At 32.8% G+C, this 23,495-nt stretch overlaps 2 protein-coding genes across 3 annotated transcripts in view; one reads left to right on the top strand and one right to left on the bottom strand.

Annotated features, from left to right (window-relative positions):
• LOC126735244 (uncharacterized) overlaps window positions 1–9,108 on the bottom strand; it is a 98,553-nt gene extending 89,445 nt beyond the window's left edge. The window contains exon 1 of the mRNA XM_050439193.1: window positions 9,012–9,108. Within this exon, the coding sequence (XP_050295150.1) occupies window positions 9,012–9,078 (67 nt within the window). The 5' untranslated portion in view covers window positions 9,079–9,108. The remainder of the gene's footprint in view (window positions 1–9,011) is intronic.
• Window positions 9,109–21,720: 12,612 nt separating this feature from the next.
• LOC126735125 (high mobility group protein 20A-like) lies at window positions 21,721–23,225 on the top strand. 2 transcript variants are annotated; one of them, XM_050439056.1, is made up of 6 exons: window positions 21,721–22,013; window positions 22,078–22,237; window positions 22,294–22,411; window positions 22,475–22,593; window positions 22,651–22,847; window positions 22,902–23,225. In XM_050439056.1, the coding sequence occupies exons 1-6, from the start codon at window positions 21,839–21,841 to the stop codon at window positions 23,042–23,044; spliced, it is 912 nt and encodes a 303-aa protein (XP_050295013.1). In that variant the 5' UTR covers window positions 21,721–21,838; the 3' UTR covers window positions 23,045–23,225. The 2 variants fall into 2 exon arrangements, with proteins under 2 accessions (XP_050295013.1, XP_050295012.1); XM_050439055.1 differs by having other exon boundaries at window positions 21,722–22,013; window positions 22,463–22,593.
• Window positions 23,226–23,495: the final 270 nt, after the last annotated feature.

The following is a 23,495-nucleotide window of genomic DNA, read 5'->3' as shown; positions in this document are numbered from 1 at the left end:
ATCAAATAATTAAATAATTTGTAGCAAAATAAGAATAATTTAGTTAACAAAAAAAAATTAAAAAATATCAATTTTGAGATAATTTTACCGTTAATTTTATTTTAAATTTTCAACCCTTGAACTGTTGACAAGAATTTATTTTTTAAATGTAAAATTTTCTCAATAAAATTAATTAGTAGTTAAATACCGAAATATTTTTTGCAAAATATACTGAAATTTGAAAAAAAAAACTAAAAAAATTTAATTTTTCTTAAAATATTCTATTTTTATTAAATATTCTGATTTAAAGAAAAATACAATTATTATATTTTTAATTAAAAATATTTGTTCAGAATTTTAGCAAAAATGAATAAAAAACAGAGGGTTAACATAATTAAAAATAAAACACAAATTTCTTAATAATTTATTCAAAAAACATTGAAATTATTAATAACGCACTCATTAGCTCTAACATCCTTAAACTAAAGAATATAATGAATTTATTATATATATGTAAATATAATAAGTTCATAAATCATTCCACGCGAGGCCCACCTTAATTTCCTCGAAAAACATCCCGAGAACATCCTAAAGATCCCCGAGACGTTCCAAACATTCACGATACATCTTTGCATCACAAACTAACTCAAATATTCAGCAGATGTATTTTGTACCTTAGCATCTCAATTTTATTATTATTAAATAGTAAGGCAGTCGGCAACATCCAAGGGTATCTTAATATAGGGACGCTGCTGGTGGAATAAATTTAGTCGGGAAACCGAGTTTTTGCAAACAAAAAAGGTGCATAAAGTGTATTATAGCGGCGGGTATATAAAATATAGGACCGCCATGAGGGTTGAACAATTAATCACTAAATTAAATTTTAGGTTAGCGAAGGAGGGGTGCCCTTTTGGATAAGTTTAACCTCATGAGGTTCGCTATAGGGCGTTTATTGAAGAACTGTTATGAAAAAGAACCTAAATATCAATGGTGGTGATTATTTTTACTAATTTTTATTTTAAAACATTTTTTAATTATTTTCCAGTCACTTTTATGTTGTCCAGAAATTTTTCATTTTATTCCAGGATCATAAAATGATTTTTCTAGGGCTGACATTTTTCAGGTTTTTCATTAATTTTGTCTGTTTATTTATTTGATGATTTTTGTACAAAGGTTTTGTAAAATTTCGAAAAAGAAAGAAACAGAAACATATTTGTTAATAAAAAAACAGTACGAAAATACCCAAAATCTAGAATAAATCCCATGTAGCTATCGTGACCGGTTTGTTGAATATTTAATGCACAATGCACTTGAAAACTCAGTTTTATTCCTTATATGTTCCTGCGGAAAACGTCCAGAAAACTATTTTTCCAACAAATTTACGCCTAAAATTTTGTTTATTTTACAAATTAACTTTCCCAATCGATATGCATAATATGTAACAAATTAAAATTATTTACGTGGAGTTTCATTAATTTTAAAATCACTGCGGGACACTTTAGGACGCCTGAAAAAAGTCTGGAATAAAAGGGAAAATCTGGAACATATTTGAAGGCACTAGGAATTCCTGGGAGAATAAAAAAGCTATGTCAAGTTCCTGTTATAAAATAAAGAAATGCTCCTAACGACTGGAAAACATAAGATTCTTGGAATAAATAAAAATCGCCTCACTTACTTTAAATACCTTGAAAACGTATAAAATATACTTGCTAAAAATCTCGAATAATAATGACATTAAAAACCAGGTATTTTCGGATAGATTAAAATACACAAAATAAAGATGAGTGCAAGTATCTGGAATATATTAGAGACCCTGGAAAAATAAAAACGTTAGAAGAGGTTTAACCTAGTTTTGCACTAAAACGACCAATTATTTACAAACTTTTGAAGACATAATAATTGACTCGAAAAGTCTGGAATAAATTGAAATCTTGGAATTTAAATGCTTGTTAGAAGTACGTAAAATATCAAATCCTTCTAAGTTTAAGAGTTTCAAATCCTTAAGATATTAGTGTAAGGGATCATTGAATTCAAATCTATTTTAATTTGAATTATTCTAGTTCCGAAATGACATCATCAAGGATGAATGGAAGAAGGTTATTTTTAGTGATGAATCAAAGTTCAATTTGATTAATTCGGATGCCAAAAGATATGTTAGGCGTCCTGTGAACCAAAGGTATGATCCCAAATATACGGTGTCCACAGTCAAGCATGGAGGTGGTTTCGTGATGGAGTGGGGGTGTTTTTCGGGCTATGGGATGGGTCCACTACACTTGATAGAAGGCACGATGGATCGTTTCATGTATAAAGACATACGGCAGGATGTTATGGTACCTTACGCTGATGAAGATATGCCACTTAACCACTACTTTCAACATGATAACGATCCAAAACACGCATCCAAGGTCGTTAAGCAATGGATGACCCAAGAAAAAATTAATGTTATCGAATGGCCGTCACAGTCACCGGACCTAAATCCGATCGAGAACATTTAGGATTACATTGATCGTCACATCCGATGTAATCATTTCAAAAATAAACAAGAACTTTTTGAAGCTTTGAAGGCATGCTGAATATCCATTGACACGTCCTATATTGACAATTTAATTAGGTCAATGCCCAAAAGGTTGGTGGATGTGAGAAGAAATAGAGGCTATGCAACGCATTATTGAATAAAACCCTTTAAATTTTCTATACTTTTTTTTATTTTAGTAAGCTTTGAATTTGTCAATTTAATTTTGGACACTTGTTTAGTTTTTTAATTTTTTTAAAATAAAATTGGGTATTACGAATAAATAGTTTAAATATAATTAAACATTACATATAGGCTCCGTTGTTTTTTAATCAGGTACTGTCCCACCTAATTTATCATTTCCTAAACCGTGATATAAACAAATTTGAAAAATAAGTAGTTGTCAATCTACTTTTGACCATCAGTGTATGTTTCATATTCCCATTATATAAATCAACCTTAAAGAGTCATAGTAAGTAATTAAGTAGTATCCCAATGAGTGCGATGATACTAAGTATTTTGCTGACCAGGCAATTAGGATAAGTGTATTGAATAATAAAATGTTAGTAGAAGAAGTCTTACTATGGGAAAATTTTTAAAATGGCCTCAAATCACTGAAATAAAACAGAAATTTATACCAAATATCTGAAGTATATAAAAAATTACTTAAAATCCTTGAAAGAGATAAGTAAAGAAAAAAATTGTAGTGATACATACAAAGTGTTTAATACGTAAAAATTGACTTCAAAATTCTGGAATAAAATGACATACTGTATACATTTCAAATGCCTGGAATAAAATTTAAAAAATATTTTTTTAAAACTCATAAAAATTAGCTAAAAAAAATTTTAAAAAAATCACTTTTTTGAATATTTGATTTAATGCGGACATTGAGTTGCAAATTGATTTTACCTGCCAAACGCCAATTTGAGAGTGATATTATATAATAGCCAAAATTAAAAAATCTTAATAAAAATACGTAAAATGCCCTGGAAGAAAATTTATTATGCTTGTAAAAACCTCGAATAATAATGACATAAATACCTGGGATTTTCACATGGATACTAATACTCGGAATAAAAATAAGTCCAGTTATTCGGAATATGAAGGAAATTTCGTGGCAAAAATAAAGACCTTAGAAGAGATATCTTCTAAATTAAAATGATCAACTATTTCTAAATTTTGGAAGACATAATTGCCTCGAAAGCGTGGAATTTTTTTTTATATAAAATTCATGAATGAAATCCTTTTAAAAATGGTTTAGGAATTGTTTGAAAATTCACTATCCTGATCGGTCCTGAATGGTTAAATTAAAATATTACACAGGCAGTTTAACCTGGCAGGAATAACCTTCGACATTAGTCTTAGAATCTGAAATAAGATTGATCTGTCTAATAATTTTACAAATCAATTAACTTACCTTTTAAGGTCTTATAGTGTTGTAGTTAATAATCCAACTAGAATAACTTCTAACTCTACCAAATACTCAAATTAACTATGTGTGCACCAACATAGATGCACACGATTTTAATTGTAATGTTACAAATTCAGGGCTCTCTGACCATGAGGTTATTGCATGTGATTTTTGCATAGGTCACAAGAGTGAAATGAAAGGGAAAGAGAAGGGGCAGAATTTATAGCAAAAAAAACTATAGTAGCTTCTTGCAAATGGGTAAATCAGAGCATTGGCAGCGCGTTTTGTCTACCGCAAGCCCTTTAGAGTCATTTCACGCAATTATTTGTGAAAATTTTAATAAATGTTTTCCGATAAAAACCTTAAAAACAAAAAAAAAATGGATTACCAAGGGTCTCAAGGTGTCTGCTAGAAATATTAGATCACTGCACTATATTCGGAAATGTTATATAAATAACATTGCTTTTATTAACTATTTTAACAAATATAGAGCACTGTACAGACTAACAATTAAGACTGCAAAGCAAAAATACTTTAAAAGTCGCTTAGGTAATTCAAATAATGTTCAGGGGGAGGCTTGTAAGATAGTAAATAAACTAAGAGGTAAACGGGGCAATATTGTAAAGGTAAATATTGAACCTGATAGGCTGAATAACTTCTACTGTACCATAGGTAGTAACATAGCAAGTCAAATTCAGGGTTTTTTCAACTATGAACAGTTTTTTGAGTATAGGGCTGGACCAGATTCTTTCTTCTTTTTGCCAACTGATCTAGTTGAGCTTAAGTCTACTCTAAATGAGATAAAGAAGAAAAATACGTCTGGCTATGATGAACTTAATGTACGGTTATTTTTTAATTTACCTTATTCGGCACTGGAGGTACTTATATCTGCAATTAATCATTCTTTCAATAATGGCCAATTTCCCAATTGTCTTAAAGTAGCCAGAATCATGCCTTTGTTTTTAAGGGGGGAGCTTCAGAATCACCCTCTGCTTACAGACCATTATCATTGCTTTCCACCCTCTCAAAAATCATCGAGAAATTGGTTAAAAAGCGACTTATGTAATATTTAGCTGAAAAGCAAATTATAAGATCGGAGCAATTTGGGTTTCAAAGTGTCAAGGGAACATCAGATGCAATCTTTTCATTCTTTGAGCTTGAACAGTCTCAGTGATATTGCTGCAGCAGTGTTTTGTGACTTGACCAAAGCATTTGACTGTGTTAGTCACGAAATACTGCTGTGGAAGCTTGAGCGGTATGGATTCAGAGATCTGGCTCTTCAGTGGTTTGGGTCTTATTTGCAAACTAGAATGCAGAGTGTTTCTGTGGATGGTGTCCTTTCAAGGGAGCAGCTTGTGACTCATGGTGTTCCTCAGGGTTCAGTTCTTTGGCCACTTCTATTCCTCATTTATATAAATACATGTCCAATTTTAGGATCTCAGGTAAATTCATTCAGTTTGCGGATGATTTTATGGCATGACACGAGTGCGATGAATCTAAATACCACAGTTAACAGAGATATTGTTGAAATCAAGAAATGGTGTGATTCCAACAAATTGTGTTTAAATATTTCAAAAACTAGTGTTATAAATTTTTAATGCAATTTAAATAATGTGTTTTTGGAAAATCACGTTCTAAACAACTGAGACGAAAATAAATTTTTAGGTTTATTCATTGATAATAAACTAAAATTTGAGGGCCATATCACGCAATTGTGTAGAAAAATATCAGCACATTGTTATGCTCTTAAAGTGGTCGCAGGAGAGGTTGATTTTGACATGGCGAGAAATGTTTATTTTTCTTTAATTGAGTCCCATTTAAGGTATGGTTTGTGTTTCTGGGGTGCATGCACACATTACTTATTTAATAGTGTTTTTGTTTTGCAAAAGAGAGCGATCCGACGTCTGTGTAATGTGAGTTTGAGAGAGTCTTGCAAACAGCTATTTATCACTCATGAAATCCTAACCCGTCCTGCCTTATTTATATTGGAATCTGTTTGCCTCGTTCATAAGAAATTTAGAAATCTGAACACAACTAATAGGCACGAGCTAATGATGTGCTCTTGCCTATGCCTACAAGTTCACTGATCAAAAGAACTTTTATATTTGATGGTAAAAAACTCTTTAATCATCTTCCTGCAGATTTGAAAGGTATAGGTAGCTGGAAACTTTTCAGAAAACGTGTTAAAAAACTCTTAGTTGCAAAAGGCTATTATGAAATAACTGAATTTTTGTCAGATAGATTTTAGTCATTTTTACCTTTTTCTTGCAGGACTTTAGGTGTATTCTTTATATTTTTTACATCATATCATTGCGCCTAATTTATTTCTGTGAATAATATCTGTTTGTGTTATACATATTTATACTCTTGACATTACATTAGCTTTGTATGTTTTCGTTCAAAGTCTTGGAGGAGTATTTCTGAAAAATGGGGATGTTGTTGGTTTTAGCGGTATAGGAAACCATATTCATGGAAGCAGAATGCCTTTAGGATGATGGACCATAGCACGCTAAATAACCTTTTTACATGTTTGTGTATATGTTTTTTTTTTTTACAGCTTTGTCAACGAATTTACTTTTATGACAATAAAACATAATTATATTGATTGATTAATTGAAAAATATGAACCAGATTTTGAAAAAAATTTTTTTTTTGGAAAATTGAATATTATGTGATTATTATTAGCAAATATGTTTCTGGAATTTTCCCGTAAAAACTGTGAGGAAGAGGGTCAAGAGAAATTTTAAAACCGAGTTTTCAAGAGTACATTTCCATAAGTTATTCTACAAACCGATGAGGAATCATAGTTTTCAAATAATTTTTTTAGCTAAACAAGAATTTTAATCTTATTCCAGGCATTTGAAATGTATACAGTATGCCATTTTATTCCAGAATTTTGAAGCCAACTTTTACGTATTGCACACTTTATATGTATCACTACAATTTTTTCTTTACTTATCTCTTCCAAGGATTTTAAGTAATTTTTTATATACTTCAGGTATTTGGTATATTTTCCATTTTATTTTAGTGATTTGAGGTCATTTTAAATTTCTTTCTATAGTAAGATAAGAAAAAACCTTGTTGCTTCTTCTACTAACATTTTAATAATAATTCCTATTATACATATTATTCAGTACACTTATCCTAATTGCCTGGTCAGTAAAATACATCGCACTCATTGGGATATTACTTAATTGTTTACTACGACTCTTTAAGGCTGATGTACATAATGGTACCATAAAACCTATATCCTTGATAATGTCATTTCCTCACTAGAATAATTTAAATTTAAACACAAAATTAGAAACTTAGCACTTATTGTATTTCTGCTCTTGTATTTTTTTTTAAATTTTGTATTAGTTAAGTACACCTGAAACACTTTGTAATTTGTGGACGTTCCTTTGGGTTTTGGCCTGTTAACATCCTATTTGTTTTTGATAAATAAATAAATAAATAAAAATAGGTTTGAATTCAATGATCCCTTACACTTATATCTTAAGGATTTCAAACTCTTAAACTTAAAAGAATTTGATATTTTACGTACTTTTAACATGCATTTATTTTTCAAGCATTTAAATTCCAAGATTTCAATTTATTCCAGGCTTTTCCAATCAATTATTATATCTACAAAAGTTTGAAAATAATTGGTCGTTTTAGTGCAAAACTAGGTTAAACCTCCTGTAAGGTTTTTATTTTTCCAGGGAATCTAATATATTCCAGATACTTGCACTCATCTTTATTCCATGTATTTGAATCTATCTGAAAACTCCTGGTATTTAATGTCATTATTATTCGAGATTTTTAACAAGTATATTTAAATGGGTTTCCCAGGTATAATTGAGGTGATGTTTATTTCAAAGTTTTTATGTATTCCAGGAATCCTATATGTTTTTCAGTCCTTACGAATATTTCTTTATTTCATTACAAGAACTTGACATAGTTTTTTATTCTCCCAAGAATTCTTAATTACTTCAGATATGTTCCAGTTTTTTTCCTTTTTATTCCAGGCATCCTACAGTGTCTCGCAATCATTTTAAAATTAACAAAACTCCACGTAAATAATTTTAATTTATTACATATTATGCATATCGATTAGGAAAGTAAATTTGTAAAATAAACAAAATTATTTTAAAACTGTTTTTGTGGAATTTAATTTAGATTATAAGTATTTTACATAATTATAAATTAATTTTAGGCGAAAACATGTTGGAAAATTAGTTTTCTCGACGTTTTCCGCATAAACATTTGAGGAATTTAAAACTGAGTTTTCAAGTGTACTCTGCATTAAATATGCTACAAACCGATCAGGAGAGTGAATTTTTAAATTATTTTTTAAACCACATGGGATTTAATCTAGATTTTGGGTATTTTCGTATGGTTTATTTGGATTTTGGATGTAAATATTATTAAGAAATATGTTTCTAGACTTTTTATGTAGAAACTGTGAGGAAGAGGGTCAAGAGAAATTTTAAAACCTAGTTTTGAATTTCATTAGTTATTCTACAAACCGATGAGGATTCAGAGTTCTCAAATATTTGTTTTTAATTATTTATATGGGATTTAATGCTATTTTTGCCATTTTCGTACTGTTTACTTGAATTCTGGATATAAATATAATTAAAAATTGATTTTCTGGACTCTATAAAAGCTGGGAGTCATGACTTAATACACCATTTTCGAGAATCTTTAGGAGGATCTTGAAAAGTTGCAAATTTAAGGTGTTTGATTTTTTTTTTGATAATGCATAAAATTTATGACAAATTTAATTGAGAAAAAAGTGAAAATGGTACTTTGGCTGAAAATGGTGAAGTTTTACAAAAACGGTCAGTATTAAAAAAAAATAAAATAAATAATAATTTTTTTGGAATACCTATTTTTTTTGCCCCCATATTATCATAATTTTTAACTTCTTTAAATTTTTAATGAGTTTTTTTCAAAAAAAAATAGGAAAATTCATATGCCAAAACTACCAACAAAAATATTCCTTAAAAAAAAGTCTCCCTTTCTCTCTGCCAAATAAACTCATTTACCAACCCTCCTCTCTAAAAAAAAAACCACCCTAAAGCCCTAAGAGAGAAAACAAAAATTAAAGAGGCAAAAACTTACACTTTCTTTCGTTCGCATGGTCCTGCTGTAAGGGTGGAGGACCGCGTGACATGCACAACGTAAACATGCTAACGCTGAAAACGAGACACTGAATGGAGATGGGCGAACCGAAGAGAACTGATGGAGGAAACACCGTCGTTTCTCGCTCTGTCCAACCTCCCCCCAGACCGCTCCCTCTCTCTCTAGCGCGCTATTTCTATTTCGCTCTATTTCTCTATCCTGGAGTTCAGATGCAAGTCAAGTTTTAGTGAGGTAGATCTGACCTCCTAACCGGACTGGTTGGGTGGGTCCATAATGCACGTTGCACTTAAGATTAAGTGCCTTAATGGTAAAAAAAAACAATCAATTATGTGCTGATTTTTTTAGTTGGAGGGAGATAGAGAAAATTAATGCATAAAGTGTAAAATTTGTAATTTATTCCCTGCACGTCTTTCAATATTTTTATGTGATTTGTTCATGCTTTCCAGGGTATTTTTGAAGCTATTTTTCAATCTATTTCTTTTATTAGCAATTTTACTTTATGCTGGTCTAAGAAATAAGGCTGTACAACTATATTATCTGAATATATTAAAGATAGAAGTGAAGCAGTTTACAATACAAATTTACAAAGGCAATTCCCTCAAAGCCCCGGTCAGCGGTTCCCTGACCTCTCCCTTTGGTGGAGTTAAGGACCAGATGTCATCTCTTCTGAACAAACAGAATGTGAACACCAAAGATGTTATTGCATTATTTTCAAATATGCTCAATATTATGCTTGATCAGAGAACTGAATTGCATGAGACTTTGCAGGAAATACGCAACCTGACTAAAGAAAAATCAGAGCGTATTGAAAGTCTGGAACAGGAAGTATCTACCTTGAAACAGGCGGTAAGTGACCTCCAAGTAGCCTTTTCTAGATCTAATTCTCAGAGTGAAGGTGAAAACACAGCACTCATTGCCTCAGATACAGATGGCGATTTGAAGAGCGAAAGAGGCGATCTAAGAACATCATGCTGTGCAATGTGACTGAGTCGACATCTGAGGATGCTAGAGAGAGAGTGGCGTTTGATACGAACAAAGTTAGAAGCTTGCTTCAGAACGTGGTCGAGGACAGATTAGAGGGTCAAATTAGTAGAGTTTTTCGTGTTGGGAAGAGGGGTACAGGAGTGAGACCTATCAAGGCTGTTCTTGCTAATGAACAAGTGGCATTGAAGATTTTGAGGAGCAGAGTGTATAGTGACACTGGTGTTAAATTAGGTCCTGATCAGACTTTTCTTCAGAGAAAGCAGTTTAAGGAACTAAAGCTTACTCTTTCGAATCGCCTTAATAATGGAGAACTAAATCTGGGAATCAAGTACATTAGAGGAGTGCTCAAGATCGTGCCGTTGAAAAATGTGAGGTGATAACAACTCAAAAAACGATTAAGCCTCTACTGCCAAAATGTTGGTGGTATGCGCACTAAAATTAAACAATTTCATCACGGAGTGCAGCTGTCTGACTATTCTGTCATAATCCTAGTTGAGACTTGGTTGAAATTCTTGTGCCTGGGTATACCATCTACCGCACTGACCGTAGCCTGGAATCAAGTACAAAGATTAGAGGTGGTGGGGTGCTTATAGCAGTTCGTAATAAATTTAGATCTAGAAAAATTGCTACTCCTTACATCTCAGTGGAGCAAGTATATGTAGAAGTAAATATTTGCAAGAAGTCATTTGTTGTATATTCCACCAAGTGCTACACGCGATAAGTATGAGTTACATGGGATGTCAGTTCATTAAATCTGTGAAAGCTACCAACAATCATCGGTGCTGATGTTCGGTGATTACAACCCAGCTGAGGCGGTTTGGTCAAATGATGTTGATGGGGTTTGTGTAGCTTGCAATGAACACTATCCAGCCCGAGTATTAGCTGAAATGTTTTCTTATCATAATATGTTTCCTTATCATAATATGTTTCAATACAATAACCTACCAAATAACAGAAACACATTTTTAGATTTAGTATTTTCCGATTTGCATAATGTTAATATTTCAGCTGCTGTTGACTGCATTTTTAGTAATAGTTTGCACCACGTTTCTTATCATATTAATATTCAAACTGACTCATCTTCATTAATGCTTCATGAATTTTATTTCGATTATCGGAATACCGACTTTGGGGCTATTAACTTTCATTTGGGGGCTATTGATTGGAGTATGAAATTTGATGTGTTGAATGTTGATGGTGCTGCGGGTAAGTTAAATGATATTTTACAGGATTGCCTTGATTTGTATGTTCCTAAAAAGAGACTAAGGTCTTTATCTTTTCCTAAATGGTTTAGTCCTTTACTTATAGACTTAATTTGTAAAAAGAAGGCTGCACACAGAAAATATACGTCTTATCTCTCACCCGACTCTTATGCTCGTTTTTTGACCCTTAGATCTCGATGTAAAGTGGAACACGATCGTTGCTTTAGTGAATATATTGGTAAAGTGGAGAGGTCAGTGGTGGATGATAGTCGTTACTTTTGGAGGTTTGTCAATGACCAAAGAAAGAGCAATGCATTTCCAAATTCGATGTTTTTGGGCCGGGAAATGGCAGAGTCTAGGGAAGCAATAACTGATTTGTTTGCAAAGTTTTATGCTACAGTTTACGACAACACTACTTATCCCATTCCTGATTCTCTTGAATTTGGTTCCCAGAATATTATTGTTGGACGCTTCACTCTCTCGGAGGTATTTTCTAAGATCCAGAAATTACCTAACAAGTTTATCTGTGGGCCAGGTAATATACTTAATGTCTTTTTAAAGAACAGTATTTATACAATTAGTAGGCCTCTCCAGATGATCTTTAATATGTCTTTACAGGACTCTACCTTCCCAGAAGCTTGGAAGCACAGTTTCATCATGCCGATATTTAAGGCTGGCAATAGGGGGGATATTGCCAATTATCGTGGAGTATGTATTCAGAACTCATTGGCCAAATTGTTTGATAGTTTGGTTTGTGATCAGCTAACATGGCAGTGCAAAGGAATCATTAGTGAAAAACAGTCGGAACGGAATTATAAGGGAAACAAAGTCGGCTTATGCTAGTCCGGTCCTATTGGTAAAAAAAAAAACTGGCGATCATCGTCTATGTATTGATTATCGCCGGTTAAATGCAATCACGGTCAAAGAAAAATATCCACTCCCTTTGATCGACGATCAAATTGATATGTTAGGAGGTCACAAATATTTTATAACCCTGGACTTAGCGTCTGGTTACTATCAAATACCAGTAAATAAAGACTCGATTGAAAAGACCGCGTTTATCACACCGTCATCTCATTATGAGTTTACAAGGATGCCGTTCGGGCTAACAAACGCGCTAGCAGTTTTTCAGAGATTAATAAATATGGTGCTTAAAGATTATTTAAATAAAATTATTTTTGCCTATTTGGATAATTCCGGCGCACAATATAGAACAAGCTTTATCGAGACTAAGGATAATATTAGATGCTTTAAGGCAGGGAAAATTAACACTGAAACCGTTGATTGAATATTTGAATATTCAAATATTCAAATATATCCAAAATTAAATAAAATATCCAAATATTCAATCAACGCTAAAACTAAGCAAATGCAACTTTTTCAAATCTCAGATTAACTATTTAGGGCGGGAAATTAGTATTTCTGGGGTAAGACCCTGTAAGGAAAAAATTAGAGCCGTTATAGATATGAAAGAACCCACTAATATAAAAGAAGTTAGGCAGTTTTTAGGTCTTTCCGGATATTTTCGTCGGTATGTTCGTAACTATGGTGTATTGGTGGAGCCAATTACAAGATTACTGAGAAAGGATGTTGTATTTGCTTGGTCAGGTGAGCAACAAGATGCATTTACCAAGGTTAAATCAATATTAGTATCTCGTCCGCTGTTAGCGATGTTTAATCCAGAATTAAAGACAGAATTACACACGGATGCTAGTTGTTTGGGATTTGGCGCTATATTAATTCAAATTAATAATAAAAACCAACAAGTGGTAGCATACTTTAGTAAGCAAACGAGACTTGAACAAAAAATGTATCATTCTTACGAATTAGAGACTTTAGCGGTAGTTTTAGCATTACAATATTTTAGAGTTTATCTATTAGGTATTAAGTTTGATATTGTTACGGACTGTAGTGCGTTACGTACTGCATTTGCGAAACGAGATATGATTCCGCGAGTCGCTCGGTGGTGGCTCCAAGTACAAGATTACAACTTTTCGATTATTCACCGACCTGGATCGGCAATGGGACATGTAGACGCTTTTAGTCGGAACCCTGTTCCCGAATATCTAGAAGTAGCCACGATTGATGTTACAGAAGCCGATTGGATAGTAGTGGCTCAAATGCAAGATGAGCAACTTCGAATTATCTATACCACACTAAAGAGAGGAATTATTAATAGATCAACTAAACAGTACTTTGACAAATATGAATTACACGATGATACGATATATAAAAAGATGAAAGAAGGCAACCCACTATGGGTGGTTCCCAAGGACTGTAGATGGCAAATATGTCGGCTGTGTCATGATGACGGAGGTTACTTTGGATTTGAAAAGACTGTTAAAAAGATAACTGAGAATTACTGGTTTTCACAACTTCGGAAATATGTAAAAAAGTATGTGTATTCATGTCTTTCCTGTCTTTATTAAAAAAACCCTAGTGGTAAAAAGGAGGGGTATTTCCACCCAATCGAAAAAATTGCCACCCCCTTCCACACAATCCATATTGATCATCTTAGGCCGTTTATAAAAAGTAAAAAGAACAACAAGTATCTTCCAGTTATAGTGGATGGCTTTACAAAATTCTGTTTTATTGAGACGTAACTACAAAACCCGTAGTCAATGCTTTAAGTAACATTATGTATATTTTTAGAGCACCAACCAGAGTTGTGTCAGACAGAGGCACAGCTTTCACCTCAGCGACGTTCAAGAAGTTTTGTGAGGACTATGGCTTGAAACATATCCTAAATGCGGTAGCAACTCCAAGGGCAAACGGGCAGTGCGAAAGGTATAACCGATATTAAACGCACTTTCGTGCAGTGCTGCTGGCGTTGCTGAAGATCGTTGGGATCATGGGCGGAGTTAGGGGGGGGGGGGGGCTTGGGGGGGCTTAGCCCCCTTTAAAATGAAATTAGCCCCCCCAAAAGAATTGTTCAAAACGTAAAAAAACAGAAAGTATAAGACTTAAAGAATATGTGGTTGATGCTTCCATTTCCGCAGTACACGAAGAAACGTTCTTAAATTCACCTTTGATAAAAAATGAGGCACAAAAGTTTTGGCTAATTTCAATTTATTATAGGTCTTTCGATAATATAATAAATCATCTAAAAATAAGATTTTCTTCCGAAAGTCAGATATTAGCTAAATCTGTCTTCAATTGTTTGCAAATGGATTTTGATGGTAATTTGGAAATCGAATCGATAAGGAGCTATTAAAAGCTGAAATGACCGTTATTGGGAATTGCATAAATAAAAGCCAGAGCCACAACATTACCATTTCTGATATTAAAGTTGTATTAAGAAAAGAGACTTTTCCAAATGCATATACCCTTATGCAAATAGCATTAGTTTTGCCAATTTCTTCAGCGTTCTGCGAACGCTCTTTCTCAACAATGAGAAGAATTAAAAATTGGTTTAGGTCACCGATGGGTCAGGATCGATTTAGTTCTTTAGCACTAACCACTCTTAGTATTGAAAGTGGTCTAACAAAGTCATTGTCGCCAGATGAAATTTTAAAAGAGTTTAAAAAAAAAGGAAATCGAAAACTTTTGTTAGAGTAGTTATAAGATAATTTTATTGGATTTCATTTTATTTAAGGACATTTTAAATAAATTTTGCTTTTACTATTTTTGAAGAATTATTGCGTTTTATTAAAATGATATTGGTTTTGAAGGTGGCAGACAATGGAGAAGTAATATCTAATTGTCGGATTTGCATTGTCTTAATTAATTTAACCAAAGTTAAACACGACGTTTTGGTTGGTAAGTATCTCCAACCGTTACCAAGTGTAAACTGCTAGTTTACGTTTAAGTTTACACTTAACGTATAAGTTTACACTTAATATAACATTTTAATATAATAATGGTTGGAGATACTTACCAACCGAAACGTCGTGTTTAACTTTGTCTAAATTAATTAAGTCCGACAATTAGATATTAAAATGATATTATTTTAAACTTTGAATTTTTTCTTGAAAGTTTAAAACTTTTTCAAAAACTAGCGACTTTTGACTTTTGGTGTGTATGCAATATACTCCAATACGTATACAGAATGGTTCATACATTATGGATATTGCAATAAAATTCAGAAACGTGTTCCTTGGATGAAACCTAACATGAAAATAAAAGTAAAACAAATTTATGATATTATGTAGGTATATAGTACAGCAAATTAGAATAGAAGCTGTTTAAGACTATTCTTTTTTTTTCAATAATTTTAACGGCTCATAAGTGAAAATGAAGGTGCCCACCAAAAAATTTGTTACCTCCGGCGGCGCCTGCGGCGGACTTTTCTTTAATGGCCACCCCCTCACCTCTTCGTGTAACTCTGCCCCTGGATGGAGGCTTTAGCCCCCCCATTTTTGAGGCTCTAACTTCGCCCATGGTTGGGATACCGTTGTCACTTGTACTGGACCGTACAAGTTTGGAAGATTTAAGAAAAATTATTTCAAGGAAGTTGACTGAAAATCAGAGAAAACAAAAGAAAAGATTTGACAAGTTTCGAAAACCACCACGATTATACAACAAGGGCGAGGTTGTAATGATCCTGAGGACAGATGCACCATCCACTGGTTCAAGTAGAAAGTTGTTAGCTAAGTTTAAAGGACCGTTCAAGGTTACTAATGTCCTTTTAAATGACAGGTACGAAGTCCAGGATATGAGAGAGAATTTTCGAGGGATGAAGACAGTGGTCTCGGTAGATAAGATGAAACCGTATGAGATGGAGCAGGTAGCGTTTGCCGCCATAATTCAAACCTCGGCTATTAAGCATTTAATGATTTATTTTAATTAAAATCAGCCGTTATGTCTCAGAAGCGAGAATATTATAATTATGTTCTGAGAGAGAACGGCTGATTGTAATTAAAACAAATAAACAAATAAAGAGTTATTGATATGTTTTTAATTGCTCAGAACGATGACAGACTTTAATTAAAACAATGCAGTTTGATAACATTTAATTGTATTTTCAGTATATGGTATACCTATAATATGTACATGCATTTTCTTAATTATTTTCATAATTTATAATTTAAGACGGTAACAGTAGTAACATGTTACCGTCTTAAGTTTGTAAAGATTTGAGACCATCGTCAGTCGATTTAGATATTTATTGCTAATATCTGGACAAAAAATTATTAAAATCCCTTGGGAATTTCAGGACATACGGGCATTATATTGATTAAATAACAGGGAGCGCGGACTATAAATTTGTCGCTGGCAACCGACATATGCTGCGTTCTCGACTTGTTGTTGGATATCGATCGGACGCTAGCTTCACACACATAATCTGTATCCTACCAAAAACTACAACTACTAACTACTATAACCAAGTTCACCTAAATCCGGTAGGTAATAAAATACGTAAAATTCAAGCACTCGTCCAAAATCTCAACTAATGATGTAAAACAAAACAAAATTAATCAGCAACAACAACTATTCAGCCATATTGAAATGCACCTGTTCATGTGACATGTTGAGCAAGGATTGCACTGTTTCCCTACTTAATTATAATTTTAGAAATACTAGAGAATTGGACACAAGCTATCCCGTATTTTTGCATTCATTTAGACGGAGATGGACGAATGTTTCATCTTGACTGCTCTGATAATTAAACACATTTAGCATTGCGAAAGATTAGTATTGTGGCGCCACCTTAGCTCACCTTTTATAAGGGAAGAGAGAGACAACGAAATACAATATATACAGATTAAAGAGAGCAACAACAATAGGATAAAAATTTCTATCTAGTTGCACGTCTCTTTGGTTGTCTCTGGAGCTGGTTTTAATAGACAGTTTTCGAAACCATTAATAAAAAGTATCACCGGTAACCACTAATTGACATGTGTGACATTTGAAGTGTCATTTATCGTATATCCGCTATCTTACGAAGGATAGACATAGCAAAACGCATGCGAATTAATGTTGTTTACATTATTGTCAAAGAATAATAATTAGTAGTTTAAGTTTATTGAGTTTCCTTTTGTCTGAAACAGTAAAAAGTAATTTGTTTTCTTTTGCATTATTTTTGCATAACAATGACCACGACCAACCCAAATCTAAATTCCAGTGTCTTTACAAAATTCAAGAGAAGTAAGGTCAGATTTAATAATGATGACCAAATACTTCTAATGGACATCCTAGCAAATAATCTCCGATAATACGTTGATCCAGAAAAATAGGACATTAGACACAATAATAATTCTAGAGCTGCAAAATCTTCAATCATATTGCAACTGTTCAATTTTCTTAAATTTTACAACAGTTCAATCAAGTAGTTCGTTCTTCATTCTATTTCAAATTTTCATTAAACTTTAACCTTTAACTCAACTTCGCTTGGCTCACTGTGTAGAAACAGTTAGTTAAAGTATTTCTATTCAAATGCATCCAAAATATTGTTTTGAGACCTTATAAAAAGATGCGCGTCCAACATACTGAACCAGTTCGTTGAAACCCATTATCAGAAGAAAATAAGTAAATTCGCTAAACCGCATCGCTCACGCATCTAGTAGTTCTAGTACCACCCGATACAATCCCGTGTTTATGGGATAAACCGCATTTCGTACTGAGAAAAAGCTGGCCAGCTAACGCGAGTGAAAAACTGTAATCGAGAGAAAACCAGGTAAGGTCTCACAACCATTAATTGTCAAAAAACAATAAATACAGTCCACTTTTCTCAACAGTGAGCTTTCGATACAGTACTTTCTTAATAAAAATAAAAATCAAATAGACAGTAACTTAGGTACAAATTTTTAAATAACGCTACCTAATTAAACAATTAGATATAATATTGTAGACCAAATATTAATAAAATATAAGGAACCCATGCCGTCCGCATGGAACCCGTTATGCTGAGACATGCAAGACGTTGGACTCTGTCCAGTTGAGCACGAATATATTATGGTATTAATGATTATTATAATGCAAAGTTAAACTTCCTAATGAGATCTAAAAAGTGAGTAGGAATAATTTTTCTTGTGGGAATTATACTTTTCCAGATACAGCTCCTGGAAGTTTGCTTCCTTGCAAACTAGAGCTAGAACTGCTTACTCACATTTGTCCCTAAATATCTCAGTTAATACTAATCTGATGATGTTAAAGATTATTATCAAAGTTATAGTACTTAATAAGACCGACAAAATTAGTAAGAACATTTTTTCTTGTAAGCATGATAGTTTTCGAGATAGAGCTCCTGGAAGTTTGCTTCGATGCAAATTAGGTCTAGAACTGTTTACTCAAATTTGTCCCTGAATATCTCAGTTAATATTAATCTGAGGATGCTAAAGGTTATTATCAAACTTATAGTATTTAATAAGATCGGCAAAATTAGTAAGAACAATTTTTTTTGTAAGAATGATACTTTTCGAGATACAGCTCCTGGAAGTTTGCTCCGATGCAGTTAGTTTAATATTAAATGAGGTTGAAATTTAGGGAATAATAATCACAAAGAAAACAACGGAAACGAATTTCTTGGAAATAAAGCTTTTTGCTATCGTTAGGTTAGCGGTAAACGTATCACCTATTTCGAAAACACTTTTTGGAGAGCTGTCAAACAGCGGCTAAGATAACGTTTACCGCTATGTTAAGCTTTAAAACATATGCATCTTCAACAACTGTCAATGTGTCAATGTCGTAACTCAAAACAAAACTAAACTTTGCCTGTATATATAACTGTAATTATTTTACTTGAGCTAACAAGGAGCGATGTAACGAAACACCTACAAATGTATATAATGGGCCATTTATCTCACCGGATGGGAAACACTATAAAGAGTAAGCGAACACCATCTTGTTCTTTATATAAATTAATTAACGTGACGACGGTGGCGATTTATATTGTGGTCCGACTGGTGGATTTTTCATTCCTCGGTCCAAAAAAAAAACGGAAATCTCGTTTTACGTTGAGTAATGATTCATTTTCTCCATCCATTATTGTTTAAAGGAAATAAATGAGGGTGTGTATGCATTCGGTATCCGCCTATCAATCATCGAAATACATCATGAACTAGTAATCTAGCTAGCCGAGGCCGACGCAGAATTAACAACTATACGCTACGTGAAGCCTGTTAATGTATTCTCTGTAGTTTTCGGACCTTCTATGTAAATAGAGCTCATTTGGTATATATTGTCATGCAATCGGCAAATTATGCGTTTATTTACGGTTTTCCACAAATAATTCTGTTTATTATATATTGAGTGCAGTAGTTTTTTTTTATTACGTGTGTTTCTTAGTCTAACTTCGGTGTTGGCTACACTGTGACACTTTTGATGTTTGACAATTGACATATGACAAATGCAAATAGATTTTAGACAAGATAATATAGGACTTTAGTGAAGTAATAAAAATGTCGATTAATTCAAACATAAACTCATAATGGAGCTCCTTTGTAACTCATTAGGCATCCTGTTTTTTCCTGGCTCAACACTAAAACTGGCACTGTGACAATTTAGACGTTTGTCAATGAATTGACATATGTGCAAGTGTCAATAGAACTTAGACAAGATATTAGAGGAGACTCTCGAAGTGTCGGTCAAATGAATGTGACAACTAATCACTTAAAATCTTGTTTTCCCTCGAAGTAAAATTAGTTCTTTTTGAATGATGAAAGACACAAAAATCTTCTTTATAGAATAACGCATCACTTAACCGATAAAAAAGGGCCTTTTTCAGGGTCGATTGGGCCCTTCATGTTTCCTTTCGATGGAAAAAAGATTAAAGACGGCGCGTGTTAGATAACCCACTGCTAAGCTCTGCCTTTTAAGCCCTTTTTGAACCTTTTGTGATGTAAGTTTATGACGCGATTTATGATTTGAATATTTATTGGACCACTTTTTTAAATATAACAAAATTAAATATAACAAATAGCGCCAGCAATGACAATTTTTAATGAGTCAAATACTGAAAATAAAAAATCTAATTTTGTTGTGAAATGAAACGTCAAAGTCTCTTGATTGAACAAAAAAAGCGAAGTATCTATGTTTGACAAGTGACAGTTACCTTTGACAACAGTTATTATTGCTTTATAACAGATACAGTTGACAGCTGTCAATTCTTATAGAGCTGCAATAAATTATAAAAACTGTAAATATTTTTTAAAAAAATCCCTATTCCTTTAACCGCATAAGAAACTGCCACTTTGCTCGCTTTTAATTAAAGGCAAATTGTCTCTGGTTGCATCTCTTTTATGTCCGGTAAGGTGAAGCCCTTTGTGAGTATCGCTCGGTAAGCAGATTTCCCGGAGCACGTTCGCTCAAGTTACAACATGCCCGGATCGTGTGTGCACGATTCATTTTTAATGAAAAATAACGAGGTCACTTGTGTATTTGCCTGAAATCCTAATTAAAATTTGTAGGAAAAATTCAATTAATAATTTAATCCTTATATAAGTGTTACATTTTTAAATGGAAACGTTGAATTTTATAAATCCTTTGTAATATTTGTTGGTTTATTAGAGGCTTTTAAATTGTAATCGAAAAGAGGTTTTTTTTTTAATTTTTATGACAAAAAACGTCTTACGTTGGCGCCATCTTTGTTTGGAAGTCTTCACATGACAGACTATTTGACAAGCTGCTGCAATATTTTGACTTAACTGTCAAATGTCAAAATTGTGAGAATTACGGAATACATATGTACGCGCTTTGAAGTGTTTTTTTTTCCTTGTTTATTTTATTTGAAGCTTCTAAATTGTTCAGTTTAATTTGAAATCAAATTTTTTTAATTTTTAACCGACTTTTTGATAAGCTTCTACAGAAACCTGTAATACAATTTTGACTCAAAAGTCAATCTGTCAAATGTCAAAATTTCGACAATTGAAAATTATCGATTAAAATTGTACGCGCTTTGAACTGTTTTCTTTTTAAATTTCATTTGCAGCTCCTAGAGTGTTATTTAAAATCGATTTTTTGAATTTTTAGAACTAGAATCGACAAAAGCGTCTTCTTTGCTTAGAAATCTACACATGACATACAATTTGACAAGTCGCTGCAGAAATCTGTAATATTTCAATCAAATTACACATCTGTCAAATATTTGACAATTTAAAATTACGAATTAATTTTTAAAAAATTACATAAAAACAGTAACTTTTAATAAAATGCGCCCTATGTTGGTGCCATCTTTGTTTAAACATTTTCATTTATACTATGTGACAAGCTGCTATAGAAACCTTATTTTGACTTAAAAGTCAAATGTCAAAATTTTGACAATTACCGATTAGAGCTCAATACTCAAAGGATAGAGAGAGAGAGAGAGAATTACCGATTAAAATTCTACGCGCCTTGAAGTATTTTTGTGTTAATTTCATTTGAAGCTTCTATAAAGCATCCAGTGCAATTTAAAATGAAATTTTTAAAGACTATAATCGAGAAAAGCGCCTTCCTCTAGCGGCCATCTTTGTTTATAAATCCTCACTTGACTGCCCATTTGACAAATCCCTGCAGAAACCTGTAATTCACATGTCATTTGGCCATGTGTCAAATGAACGTCAATTATTTGACAATAATGACAATTACGAATTAATTCAAAAGAAAAAACATAAATAGATAGTAACTTTTAATAAAATAATATATAGTAAATAAATATATAACTTTTGTTAATATAAGTTATAGTCATTATTACTTTATTGAATGGATCCGTTAGAGAGCGCGCTACAATCAATGGAGAGTGACCCGTTAAAAAATGAAATTTCTGACAACCCCGTAGATCTTGATCCTCCCGTGGAAGGATCCAAACCGAAGACCCCCAAAGCGAAAAAACGGAAGAAACCCAAAGATAGTACGGCCCCTAGGCAGCCCCTGACTGGTATGTAAGCCCTATTATCACTAAATCTTCTATAGGAACAAAAAAATACATAAAAAAACCTTAGGTTACATCAGATACTTGAATGATCGAAGGGAGGCAGTAAGAAGTGGTAATCCAGCCCTGTCTTTTGCTGAAATTACGAAAATTTTAGCGAGTGAATGGAGTAATTTACCTGTGGACAAAAAACAGCTTTATTTGGATGCTGCTGAGCAAGATAGAGAAAGGTTAGGATATTTTCTTATTAAGATTCTTGTCTTGACTCGACTGTATTTTTTTACAGGTATACTAAAGAGTATGAAGCTTATAAGCAAACGGACGCTTATAAGCAGTTTGTTGGACAACAAAGTGGAAAGAAGAAGGATGGAAAAGAAAAAGAGGAAAAGCCCCCTAGTATACAAGTAAGAGAGTTCGATTTATGTACTTTACAGTTTAAGGAATTTATTCCTTAGATTCCAAATCAGCCAACCAATTCTATACCAGGCACCAAGGATATCCAGGAAATGGACTTTGGAAACTTTGACATTCCAATATTTACAGAGGAATTTCTGGATCACAATAAAATTAGAGATTCTGAATTAAGGTTTGTTCCAATATCATTCTCGATTTAAAATGTCATTATTAATTAGAAAATGTTTAGGCAACTGAGAAAAATCAATACAGATTATGAACAACAAAATGCAATCCTTACAAAACACATTGAGAACATGAAAACTGCCATAACCAAACTGGAAACAGAAATAACACAGCAAGAAAAGACTAATACAGCTTTAGAACAGCATTTGGATCATCTTCGTGTCTCTTTGTCTAATTGCTTCAGTGAGGTTAGGTTGCCAGGTAAGAGTTGTTTTTGTTTTTTGTTTCTTAGTGACTTATATACCTAAACCTTAGGTATGAGAGAGACAGCCAGTTTGGAAAACATAGAAAATTACATGATTAATTTGCATACAATATTGCTGGAAGACAACAGCAATGATAAGAAATTACTACAAACCGTTAGGGATATTGTGGCTAAAATGGAGTTTAATGGATGACCCGCGCCCGTTTTACCCGCCAGGACTTCCAAGAGGAAGCGGAAAATTAAGAAATTAACGTGAAAAATTGACCTTTTAAATTTGTATTATTGTGACATGGAATTCTGATTCTATATTGTGTTAATTTAGTGATTAATAAATAAGTTCATTGCATTGTAAATTAAATATTTGATTAGGAGTGAATATTGAGGAGGTTTTTCTGGTACCTTTTTAGGATATTACTGGGACTTTCAGCATTACATTGTAGTGAGAAGTAGGAGGTCTTGAAGTAAGAGTTTCCCTATTAAAAAGGGATGTTTTAAAAAAAAATTATGTTAAATTTATAGCTGACACCAAAGTTTTCTTGTAAAATTAAAGGTTTAAGACGATTTTTGCACTTTTGACCATGAACAAATTTAATATCATAAAGTACTTTGTTGTCTAAAAATATAAATTTTGTTCACAAAGCCAT

This window comes from Anthonomus grandis, chromosome 4 (assembly GCF_022605725.1).
Source record: "Anthonomus grandis grandis chromosome 4, icAntGran1.3, whole genome shotgun sequence".
Classification (NCBI taxonomy): Eukaryota; Metazoa; Arthropoda; class Insecta; order Coleoptera; family Curculionidae; genus Anthonomus; species Anthonomus grandis.
Note: the sequence above shows the minus strand (reverse complement) of the source record. Positions and strands in the feature narration are given on the sequence as shown.